The 12,082-nt window shown below is 39.2% G+C and overlaps 1 protein-coding gene across 5 annotated transcripts in view; it reads left to right on the forward strand.

The window, feature by feature from the left end:
• The window catches only part of ak8 (adenylate kinase 8), a 192,329-nt gene extending 182,717 nt beyond the window's left edge, over positions 1-9,612 (forward strand). For 4 of the 5 annotated variants that reach the window (XM_048558472.2, XM_048558473.1, XM_048558475.1 and 1 more), the window contains one exon: positions 5,731-6,589. In XM_048558472.2, the coding sequence (XP_048414429.1) occupies positions 5,731-5,977 (247 nt within the window). In that variant the 3' untranslated portion in view covers positions 5,978-6,589. Of the gene's footprint in view, positions 1-5,730; positions 6,590-6,952 lie in introns of those variants that run through there. The other variant, XR_007250209.2, reaches the window with a different exon arrangement.
• The last annotated feature ends 2,470 nt before the right edge of the window (positions 9,613-12,082 follow it).

Genomic DNA, 12,082 nt, shown 5'->3' on the forward strand with positions numbered 1-12,082 from the left:
AACCAGAATCGAAACCTTTCTGGACCCAGAAAGATTGGATCACAGCAGGGGATGGCATATTATTATGGGGAGCAAGCATGATTCCCCTGAGCAAACTTTGCTACCAGATACTGGCTGTAATCCATCAGGGTCATTCAGGACCTTTGCAAAATGAAGATGTTGTGAAGAAGTCATGTCTGGTGGCCAGGATTGGATGCAGACATATCCACATTGGTGGGGTAGTGCCCAGAATGCTAACAATGACAAAAATGACCACCAACAGCACCCCCAGATTCATGGGAATGGCCAAGTAAACTGTGGACTTGGTTAGTGTCAACTCTGCAGGTCCTTACACGTTGTTAGTCATTGTGGCAGCCCACTCAAAGTGGCTAGACATGCACAGAGCTCATTACTACTTGAATGGCTGTAAATTGGGAGAGGGGAATGTGCAGTGGGACCTGGGTGTCTTTGTGCACCAGTTGCTGAAGGTAAGCGTTCAGCTGCAGCAGGCAAAAAGAAGGCAAATGGTATGTTGGCCTTCATTGAGAGAGGTTTCGAGTACAGGAGCAGGGATGTTTTGTTGCAGTTGTGCAGGGCCTTGGTTTGAGAGCACACCTGGAGTACTGTGCGCAGTTTCGGTCTCCTTTTCTGAGAAAGGATGCTGTTGCTGAATCTGGGATCAAAGGTTATGGGGAGAAAGCAGGATGAGGCTATTGAGTTGGATGATCAGCCATAATTGTGAAGAATGGCAGAGCAGGCTCAAAGGGCTGAATGGCCTCTTCCTGCTCCTATCTTTTATGTATCTATGTAAACAGGGGGATAGTGGTTTTAAAAAAAACTGTGTGCATCTTTTGCAATACACAGACTCCTGGAAGTGTTGATCACAGATAACGGGTCATCATTTACCAGCAGGAGTTTGAGTATTTCCTAAAGTTGGACGGCTTTCTATGTATAAGGATAGCTCCATATCATCCATTGTCCCATTGTGTGGCAGAAAGAGCACTGCAAACTTTGAAGGCAGTCTTAAAGGAACAACCTACAGCTTCACTAGATACTATACTGTCCTGGTTCCTATTTGATTATAGGACGACCCTCATGCAACTGCAAGGATAGCTCCAACAGATTGGCTAATGTGGAGAAGACTCCACACCAGGTTAAAACTGATTCTCCCAGACCTGGGGGTGGGGGCTGGTGGGCAGTGTGAAACAGCATCAGGGACACCAATGCCAGATACAAGATTCCCGAAACTAAAGAGCCAGTTTACTTCAGGAGACAAACTTTAGTGGAAGAACCATAGGAATGGCCCTGCAAGGGTAGGAGGCATGGTTGATGTGAGGTCAGCTCCAGTGCCTTATAACATTCGGATAGGTGTGGCCCTGTACAAGCACATGGACCATTGAAATCTGCAAACTCATAAATGAGGCAGGAGCAAAACATGCCTGGCTCCTCAAAACAACCAGAACAGCTAGCAGAACCCAGGGGTTCTCCCCGTCAGTCAAATGTGGATGAGACATAAGAATCTGAGATGGACACAATCGATGTCACCATCTCAATCCCTTTGCCACCTGAAGAAGAGAATGAATTTCTTCCCAGACAATCCAGGCACAAGAAGCGAGCTACTGAGTATTATACACCACGCATATCTGAGGCAGAGTGGGAAGAATCTAACCTGGTGCTAAAAAGCCACAGGAGAAGCGACAAGAAAAAGAAATGGCCTATGTCCTCAAAATCAGAGGGGGAGGAATGTAGTGGTTGTAACAAGGTCAGCCATGTGGATCTTATAGACTATGACTTCCCTGACTGGGGCTGTTAATCTAGTCCAATCAGGGAGCCCTAGCTGACAGATAAAAACAGGAATGTCAGATATCCTGACACTCTGGATGTGAGGGAGCTGGATTAATGTCAAGGACTTTTCACTTGTAAACAAAGGGTGAATTTGTGAAGTCATACTGGCCTCTGTGGAATTATACACTCACACTGATTTATATCAAAATTCATTTGTCATTTACAGTTATCATTCTGCAAAATCCTTCACCACTCTGAGATACCTCCCTGGACTGACCTATCCCCTCCCTAACTTCCCACCTACACCCACCTTTACTGGCTCCATCTCCTCTCCACCTGTCTTCTCCTCTATCCATCTTCTATCCGCCTCCCCCTCGCTCCCTATTTATTTCAGAACCCCCTACCCCTCCACATTTCTGAAGAAGTGTCTAGGCCCGAAACATCAGCCTCCCTGCTCCTTGATGCTGCTTGGTCTGCTGTGTTCATCCAGCTCTACACCTTGTTATCTAAGCTTCTCCACTCTCCCTCACTTGTCTTCTTAAGATCTTCCTTAAAAATTATACTTCATTTTGGTCATTTAGCCCATTATACTTTATGCAGCTAATGTAAGCTTTTGATTCATAGTGTTCATTTGAAGCACCTAGGAATATTAGGTGTGATTGTGATTTATTAATATCTTCTGTATTCTATTTAAGATATTCTCTGTATTAACTACATTCTCAAAACTGTTTTCCATTGTGAATTTTGAACTTGTGCTTTCATTCCTAAGTCTGGACTAATTGCATAAGTGATGAATAGTGGTCCCAACATCAGGTTTTAATAGAATGCCAAGACCTACCATTTTCCAGTTTGATTAATAGCCATGTGACCTCTAATCTAGTGCAATTCAAACTTTTTGCCACCATGATACCGTTTTCAACATTGGCAAATATTTATGCACAAGAGGCAGGGCAGGGGAGAATATTGGTTTGAAAGCCAATCCTTGTTCCAGACTACTTGGGCTTCCTCCCACAACTGTTTCTGCAGTGCACCGATGATGTCATTGGTGCTGCATCCTGCTCTCATCCTCAATTAGAAACAGTTTTGCTTCCAATTTCCATCCTTCACTCTCATTCACATTTTCCAACCCTGACTCTTCCCTTCTCTTCCTTGCCTTCACTGTTTCCATGTCTGGAGATAAGCATTCCACCAATATCCACTACAATCCCACCGACTCCCACAGTTACTTTAACTGCATTTCCCGACACAAGGAAGCTTCCTGCACAACTTGGATCCATTATCCCAGTTTATCTGTCTCCATCACATCCCTTCCAATGCTGCCGCTTTCCACAGAGGTGCCTCTGACACATTCTTTTCTTTCCTCTGCTTGACAGGTCACTCAGCATGTGTGATACATTGCCTGCACTTTGCCTTCACCCTTCCCCTCCCACTAGAAAGTGCTTCAAGAGATGATCCTGTGCCATTTCTGCCACCTCCAGCAGGATGTCTCCACCAAATACATCATCCCTTTCCCTCCGCTGTCAGCATTCCGCAGGGACCATTCCATCCGTGACCCCTACCTCATTCATCTTCCTATCCCCAAGTCCTATTACTTCCAATTCCGCCAATCACAGAAGACAAGTGTTTAACCCACAGAAGACAAAACACTTTCCCTTTCACCCCCTCCCACCTCACTGTCCATGGCTTCAAACATATGCTGCAGCTGACAACTTTTTTCAATCCAGTTCTGTATTCACTGCTCATAATGTGGTCTCCATTACCTTGGCTAAGCCAAACATAGACTGAGTGACTTCTTTGTGGAATATCTACACTCTGTCTGTAAGAATGATCCTTAAGAATTTCTTGCCACTTCAGTAGACTATATTGCTCCTATGCTAACATTTCTGACCTAGGCTTGCTATGTTATTCTATAGAAGCCCAATAAGATTTGCCACATTTTTTGCTTAGGCACTTTACATCATTCAGGACTCAACATTGGGTTCAATAACATCATTGCATGACTTTCTTCCTCCATTTTTATTTTGATGATAGGTCTCTCTTCCTCATCCATCCTTCCCTCAAACCCAATCACCATCACTACCACGACACACACATGCATAAACTGTATCAGAGATATTGGGAACTGCAGATGCTGAAGAATCCGAGATAACAAAATGTGGAGTTGGATGAACACAGCAGGCCAAGCAGCATCTTAGGAGCACAAGAGCTGATGTTTCGGGCCTAGACTCTTTCTTTTTCTGATGAAGGGTCTCGGCCCGAAACGTCAGCTTTTGTGTTCCTAAGATGCTGCTTGGCCTGCTGTGTTCATCCAGCTCCACACTTTGTTTTCTATGCATAAACTGTATTGTTTCGCTTTGCTCTCAGCAAAGCAAACCCATTTTCGATTTTCACACCTAATCTTTACAAAATTTTAAATCACAATATTTCCTTCATGACCATTAGCATCCCCTTCGTATTTTACTGTAGGCACCTCCTGATCTTTTCCATTTGCTCCTCCTCCCCATCTGTCGACAGCATAAAAATCATCATTTTTCAGCCTTTTTCAGTTCTGAATAAGAGTCTTTTTGGACTGAAAATGTTAACACAATTTCCTTCTAAAACAAATGCTGCGAAACTTTGTTGAGTTTTTCTTTTTATTTCAGATTGCCAACATCCATGATATTTTGCTTCCCTTTTTGTGCCGACTTACATTTCACATTTCCATTACAAGTTTGAGTAAGGATTCAGTTATATTTCCCACCTCTGATGTTAAACTACATGGTGTGTTTTCCATCACACTTTTAGCAGCTGCTATGTTTAAGAGCAGTACTGTTCCCATAAAGTGTTCGCACTACAATGTTTGGCTTTTAAACATATACATGAAACTGATGGAAAGCAAAATAAAATGAGTACATTTCTCATTATTTTCTTTTGCTGACTGCTTCTGGTTGTGGGCCGCAACAGGACATATATTCAATTGCCCTATGTTGTAAATGACTTTTTTTTTGCACCATAGTGTGATATTTCTTTTTATGAATCTTTAGCTGGCTCCAGACAAGTGCATTGCTAGCTCTTGCCAGTAACTAACTTGACAGTTCTCAGTAGTATTTTAAAGTTTTCAAAACAAACTATTGTATTTTAAATTGGATAAATGTTAAATTCAAGTTTACTTCAAAGGCATTCGAATCTCAATATCTATTCATAATGTGCTGTCTGTGATATGTATTATTATTTTTTTCTTTAGGTTTGACTTGTCTTTATGTTTAATGGAGACAACTTCAATTACCATGTGATGAATTATTTACACTTGTCCTAATTGTTTGTCAAACATAATTAACAAAACAGTAATATACATTAACTAATCAGTCATTAACTATTTACTACAGCTTAGCTCAGCATGATGCTCTTGAATTTATGATCTTTATTACATTGTATATTTAATTAGTTCTTGCAAGTATTATCTCAATTTAAATTATTGTCATGTGATTGAGCATAAATATTTGCTGTAGATTTGATTATTATCTCTAATGTGTTATGAATAATTTTAATGTTCTCAAAGTTGTTTTGAATATTCTGTGACAATTTTGTGAGATTTATTCTATTGATGGCCCTATTCTGTGATAACACGCGATTTTTTTCAGCACTTTTTCATAATATTAATTTATTAACTTGTGATTTCCTCTTGCCTTCTGTCTATGATTGCTATTGTTTCTAAATTAGGATTAAATAATTATGTAAGTAATATGAAGATAGTTTTCCAAAATTGTCCAATCTTAAGAATATAAGTTTATTACTAAATGAGATGCAATCCTAGGCTGTTCCATTGGAAGCAGATTTTAAAAACTAACTTCATAACAATCTTGATGATCAGAGATTAGAAATCTTAATAACATCAGTAGGGCTTGAACCAACACAGGTTATGTAATTAATTTCTCATAACATTTGTTCCGTTGTAATGCAATTATTATTTTCTGTTTTACTTGCTAGATATCATTCCATATACAAACCAGCACCAACCAGTGAGGTTTACAGTCGCTGCAAAATAAATCCCAAGGATTCTGAAGAAAATGTGGGAAAAGCACTTGAAGTTTATCATGCCAATGTGAGCGAGTTGGAACAATTCTACAGCCCTGTAATCCATGTCAATGCAGACCAGGATCCTTACACAGTGTTTGAATACATTGAGAGCTGTGTTGTCAAACCACCGTCAAAAAACCCAAATGCCTTTGTTTGAGTGATATTGTAGCTAAGAAACTACCATGATGTTTTTCCTACAGTTTAGATTCTGCACACTTAAATACAGCTAATAGTCATTTGTTTAACAGTAAATTTAATTCTCAACTTCTCCTAAATATACACTGGGTTTGCATTATTGTGTCAGATCATGCCTTATAACATCTCCAGATGTGTGTTAATCCAATGTAAGTTATATTAGAGAAAGAGGTTGATTTTTATACAAATCTCTGTCAAACAACTTCGGTTGAAAAAATAGCTCATACGTCTTCTTGATCTGAGATTGCAGATGTAACAATGTTATCTACAAGACTATGGAGCTGATGTAACTTAACCTATGACTGTGATGATCTTCTGTTCATTCTGAGTATTGGATTCAACAGGATGAACCTTTGAGAAAATGTTTTTGATGATGCAAGGACTTCCAGGTCCACTTACGTAATCAGTTAGCTCTTTATCAGATAGGCAACAAAGGTAGGACATCATTAAATAGGATACAGTCAAAGCTGATCCTGTGCCAGAAAGCCTGTGGTTTTCACACTCAAGATTAAACAGCTTCCGGCTTATGGATGACGCTAAAGGTAAATAAAATTGCCAGTAATTGCTTGTTTCATTTGTCATTACTTTTCTTGCTTATTGTAACATTGCTGCATTGTGTGCATATGAAATTTATATACACTATTGTTGTAAGAATAGACGAGAGACCAATTCATACAATTGCTAACTGAATTGTGTAGGACATACGGAGAACAAGCTAAAGACAAGCAACATATGCAAGGTACGGTAAACAGCAAACAAAAGGGTGGATGTTTGTCTGTGGTCAGAATACTCAAACCCCCTCCCTTTACTGAAGAGCCCATTACTGGTGGTAGATACTTTATCAAATTGAAGCTTATTTTCTGTATAACAGACCAGTTTGCAATCTTCATTTTCAGAGTTTCTGCTGGGAGTTCACTTCATTTTTTTTTCTTTTCAGATGCTTTTAATTTGTACTGAACACTTTGATCAGCTCCCGAAAGCAAGCACACATTTCCTACAAGTTGAAGTTTGAGCTTGTGTGTAAGTATCTCAGGATACTGGGATAAAAACAGAACAAGATGGAAATAGTTAACATTTCAAGTTGATAGCCTTCATCAAAACTGAAAAGGAATGTTTTTCTCTGAGGTCTGTAGCCTTCCTGACACGCCTTCCCCTCTCCTCCCTTCTGATGTCTGGTGTTCTTCCCTTCCTAAATAGGGCGTTGCCCTTCATTGACATTGGACCCAAGTTCTTGTAATTATACCCCTGTTGTTACCTGGACCCTTCTTTCTAGGTACATGCTCCTCTCTGCTACCTAGAGAACCAATTTACTAAGCCCCTCTTTGCCCACTTCCCCTTCTACAAGGCTAAAACGATGATTTGGGATAGCCAAAAGTATGTAGCTGGTATTTTGTATACGTAGTGTACAGCTAAATATGGATAACTCCCCACTTTTTATCCACAATCCTGCAGGTAGACAATTTCTGAACATGTGGCAACCTATTCACAGCCCTTTTTGTTTAACCTAAACCCTTCTTAAGCTTGTAAGGCATCTTTAGTTGGCAGGAGAGCCTTGATGATGAACAAGAACGGCTTCTTTAAATTGACATCAAGTTTTCATTTCTAATTTCGGGAATGCTGAAAATTCAGCTCCACAGCTTGAACACAAAAAGCCAAAGATTGATGCTTCTATGTTGCGCTTGTACACATGTACAAGATAGAAATTGGCATTTCAAAATTGGTTAAAGAACATGCTTGATGACAGGGTGGCTGCATCAGCCATGTCAGATCAGACATCTGGTACAGCCATGAGGAGAGTAGCACAGCAGGTCAAAGCTCTTGCTGTAATAGAGACCTGATTCTTCAGTTTGAATATGGGTTCTTTGTAGGCAAATTATGTTGATGGAGCGTTCACTTGGCAGCTGAGAACTGAGGAAGTATTGCACAGTCAAAGGTGTCAATTTCAGATGAGACATTAAACTGAATCTCTGTTGTTTCAGGCAAACATAAACGATACTGTTTTGAAAAATCAGCAGAGTTGCCACATTTGTCCTGACCAATCCCTGTCTCAGTCTACAATACAAAAATAGATTATCTGGCCATTACTGCATTGCTGGTTGTGTAATTTTAGTCTGCAGAAGTTACAGCAGCAACTATGTTTCAAAATACTTAATTGGGTGTAAAATTCTAGAGATATTCTCTGGTTATAAAACACACTTCATAAGTGTCGGTCTTTCTTTTAGTATAGAAATACAAGAGGTGAGAGATGTTTTGACTGTGTTTTCAGTCTGACAATGCTTTAAAAATGGAACATAAAAATTTATGGCCCCATTTCCCCTTGTAATCCACCTGTCAGAATTTTTACTGGGGCTATCACATGGCTGCCTCAGATCCCCAGCTATTTCACATGCAATATCCAGCTGAATTCAAGAGATTGGCAGCTTTAAGATTTGAACCTGGAACCATGTATGTTCAGAACTTCTGTGGTTTTGCTTTCCGTTATTGGTACTTATTTTTATTAATTTCACTAAGACCTAAGTAACAATGCAAAATAAGAGTAGAGGGTATCAAAGAAACAGAAAATATATGGTGTATATTTGTTATTTAATTGTATGCTGCTTTTATCGATGGAGTTTCCTCTCTTACTGACACTGCTGTGCCAGCTGATGATAAAATACATTAGATATACCAATTATGCATTGTTATTTTCTTAATGACAGCACTTTTTTGTAGTAAACCTGCTTTATGCAGTGTCTCTGTTTCCTGCCCCTACTTTGGTGAGTGCACAGATGAATGCAAACAAGGAATTGTGCTCTCTGTGACTGCTTCATTCCATGTTGAACATGCAGACTCAGGTCAGTGAGTGACCTCGGGGATCCACTGGGAACGAGCACTGAGAACAAGTGCTGAGCTGGGGGGCAGCAGAACATGTTAATACTCTTGTTTAACGATCCCTTAGAAATGGAGAACAACAGAGATTGGTCTTTGTTATAACTGTACCGAGTCAGCCTAATTACTGTTCTGGGTATTAAAAGGCAGACAATCTATGGCAAATGCTTAATTTACAAAGCAGTTGTTTTGTTTTAACTCTGTGCAGAGTGTAATAAATGATAAAACAACAGTATAATCTTTAGATTATTAAAAATGCCATTTTCTGATATAAATATATGCTTGAAAATTTAAAAAAACAAATTGGAAATTATAAAACAAGAAATAATGATCTAAGGCTACATTTTACATGGACCTCAAGAGGATGAACCACCTGCCTTCACGAAATAGTCTTGTTGTGTGCTTGAGCAGAGATCTCTCCCTGAGAGGATTCCATAACTTGCTTGCTCCACAAAAAGGAAAATACAGTAAATCCAATTTTCTATAGAAAACAATCTTTAAAGCTGTATTTCGGCTCTATTTACTTTTATAGCTTGACGTATATTCTCTATCGGTGAGACGCTGTACATGGCCTACCAATGTATGGAAGCTTGTTAAGGGAGAGAGGACTTAAGGGCAGATTGCTAAGAAATAAATGATTCATTTATTTCAATTTAACAGTGCATTGTTGTAATTGAACAGCAGAAATTCTTGTGTAGATGCAACAGCTAATTCAAAATAATTACCAACATGTGGAAGTTCTCCATGATATGTACAGTTTCAATGTTTTTGGAGTTCTGAAAGTAGAATGATGCAAAATCTTTACTAATATTATTGCAAAAACATGGTTACAATAACAAAAAAGGTAAAACTGCCTGTTCATAGTAACAAAAACAGCAGTTGCTGGAAAAGCTGAGCAGGTTTGTCTGCATCTGTGAAGAAAGATTTAGAGCTAACGTTTCGTGCCAGGTGACCCTTCTTCAGAATTTCCGACAAGTTCTGAAGAAGGGTCACCAGACCCAAAACATTAACTTTGATTTTTTTTCTCCACAGAAGCTGCCAGACTTGCTGAGCTTTTCCAGCAACTTCTGTGTTTGTTCCTCATTTACAGCGTGTACAGTTCTTTCGGTTTTTATTTTGCTGTTCATAGCTTTTGATTCAGTGTTACAAACACTGAATAAAAAACATTGTGTAGAAACTCAGCAGGTCTGTAGCATGTAAAACAAGAGTTAATGTTTCAAATCTGACATAATTCTTTTTCAAGATTGAAAACAAACTTAGTAATTTACTTGTTTGTCTTATAAACCACAAATAGTGCAATGCATCTTTGAGAAAATAAATCACATACCACAAACTAGATATACTAGTGTTGAAGAAAGTACTACATTCAGTACAGCTATTCCAATTGAAGATTGGGATTATATAAGGAAAGACTCAGAACAATTGAGTAGACTATGTTGCCTGGAATCTAGCAGAACAAGAGTGATCTCACTTAAACTTTACGGACGGCACGGTGGCTCAGTGGTTAGCACAGCAGCCTCACAGCACCAGGGACCCGGGCTCAATTCCCGCCTCGGGCGACTGTCTGTGAGGATTTTGCACATTCTCCCTGTGTTGGTGTGGGTTTCCTCCGGGTGCTCCGGTTTCCTCCCACAGTCCAAAGATGTGCAGGTTAGGTGGGTTGGCCATGCTAAAATTGCCCATCGTGTTCAGGCGTGTGTGGGTTATAGGGGGATGGGTCCGGGTGGGATGCTTCATGGGGTGGTGTGGACTTGTTGGGCCAAAGGGGCCTGTTTCCACACTGAAGGGAATTAATCTAATCTAATCTGAACGTACAAAATTCCTAAGGGTTAGTTGCTATGTTAATTATTAGGAACATGCTTCCTCTGACTGGGGATCCAATCTTAAAATAAGGAGTCAGCCATTTAAAATTGAGATTAATAGAACATTATTCATTAAAAGAGTTGTGAATCTTCAGAATTTTCTACCCCAAATGGCTGAGGATGGTCAGTGTTGGATATAATCAAAAGAAAGATCAATACATTTTGGATACAAAAGGAATTAATAATTAGAAGAATGGTGAGATAGACCAATCATGATTGTAATGAATGGTGTAGCTGGTTCAATAGGCCAAATGGCTTGCTTCTATTGATATGTTTTTATGTAATCATTTAAATAAGTAGTCTCAACAATGCAATTGCCTACAAAGACAAAAATTGTCTCTTTTTCTGTCATTCATAATTCTACTCTATCCCATCACACTTTTATAAAGTCAGCAGTTGCAATGCATTTGAATAAAAATCATCCAGTAGGATTAAAAACATTATTTTGATGGTTTTATTTGCAAATGTGTGGGGAAAAAAGCATCAATAAGGTTTCAGAACAACGTGGATTTTTATTTCCAATGAAACTGTGCCAACTCAATCATCACTATGCACCAACAATGCAAAAAAAATGCAATCATTGATACAATCAATCAAACATGAAGATGGTGTTAAGATCTAAAAAAAGTGTTTACATTTTAAATTTTGTTGATGTCTTCATCTCTGATCAGACAAGTACAATCTGTGACAGACAAATGCAATAGATTTCTGAGAGAAGATGTTTCAAACATTAGGAAACCATCAGATTTGTTTTGGTGGAGCTAATGTGGAGTCTAGAAGGCTCTTCTTCAGATCTCTGATGAAGAGTCAGGTGGACTCAATATGTTAGTTTGCTGCCCCCATGTATACTGCCTGACTGGTGGTGATCTCCAGCAATTTTTGTTTTCAGTACAGATTCCAGCATCTGCAGTAATTTACTCCTGGATTTGTTTTGGTACTTGGTGATTTAAATATGTTGCATACTGAATTTATCTTGCATATGTGATTTGCTAATACAATTCAACTTGTGAAAAATCACCATGTCACTGCTGAAAGATTGTAGAACTCTTCTACTGTTAAGGAGTTTTCTTTGTTAAAGTGTGGTGGAGCTGGAAATGCAAACACAACAATTTATTGCATGGCCAGATAGCTATTATTTATTTTCCTCTCCGGCCAGATAAAATTATATTGCTGAATTAACATTTCTGGCGAGTGTTCTTCCTTGTTGCTGGCTTTGCCTCCTGGTTAGGGGAAAGTTGTACAATCATTAAAACAGACTCCAGTCTGCCCCAAGTGACTACTGTTGATGTGTAAGCTTTAATGATGTTTCAGTTGGCACGGCCGTAGTAACTTTACAC

This window comes from Stegostoma tigrinum, chromosome 29 (genome assembly GCF_030684315.1).
Source record: "Stegostoma tigrinum isolate sSteTig4 chromosome 29, sSteTig4.hap1, whole genome shotgun sequence".
Taxonomy (NCBI): Eukaryota; Metazoa; Chordata; class Chondrichthyes; order Orectolobiformes; family Stegostomatidae; genus Stegostoma; species Stegostoma tigrinum.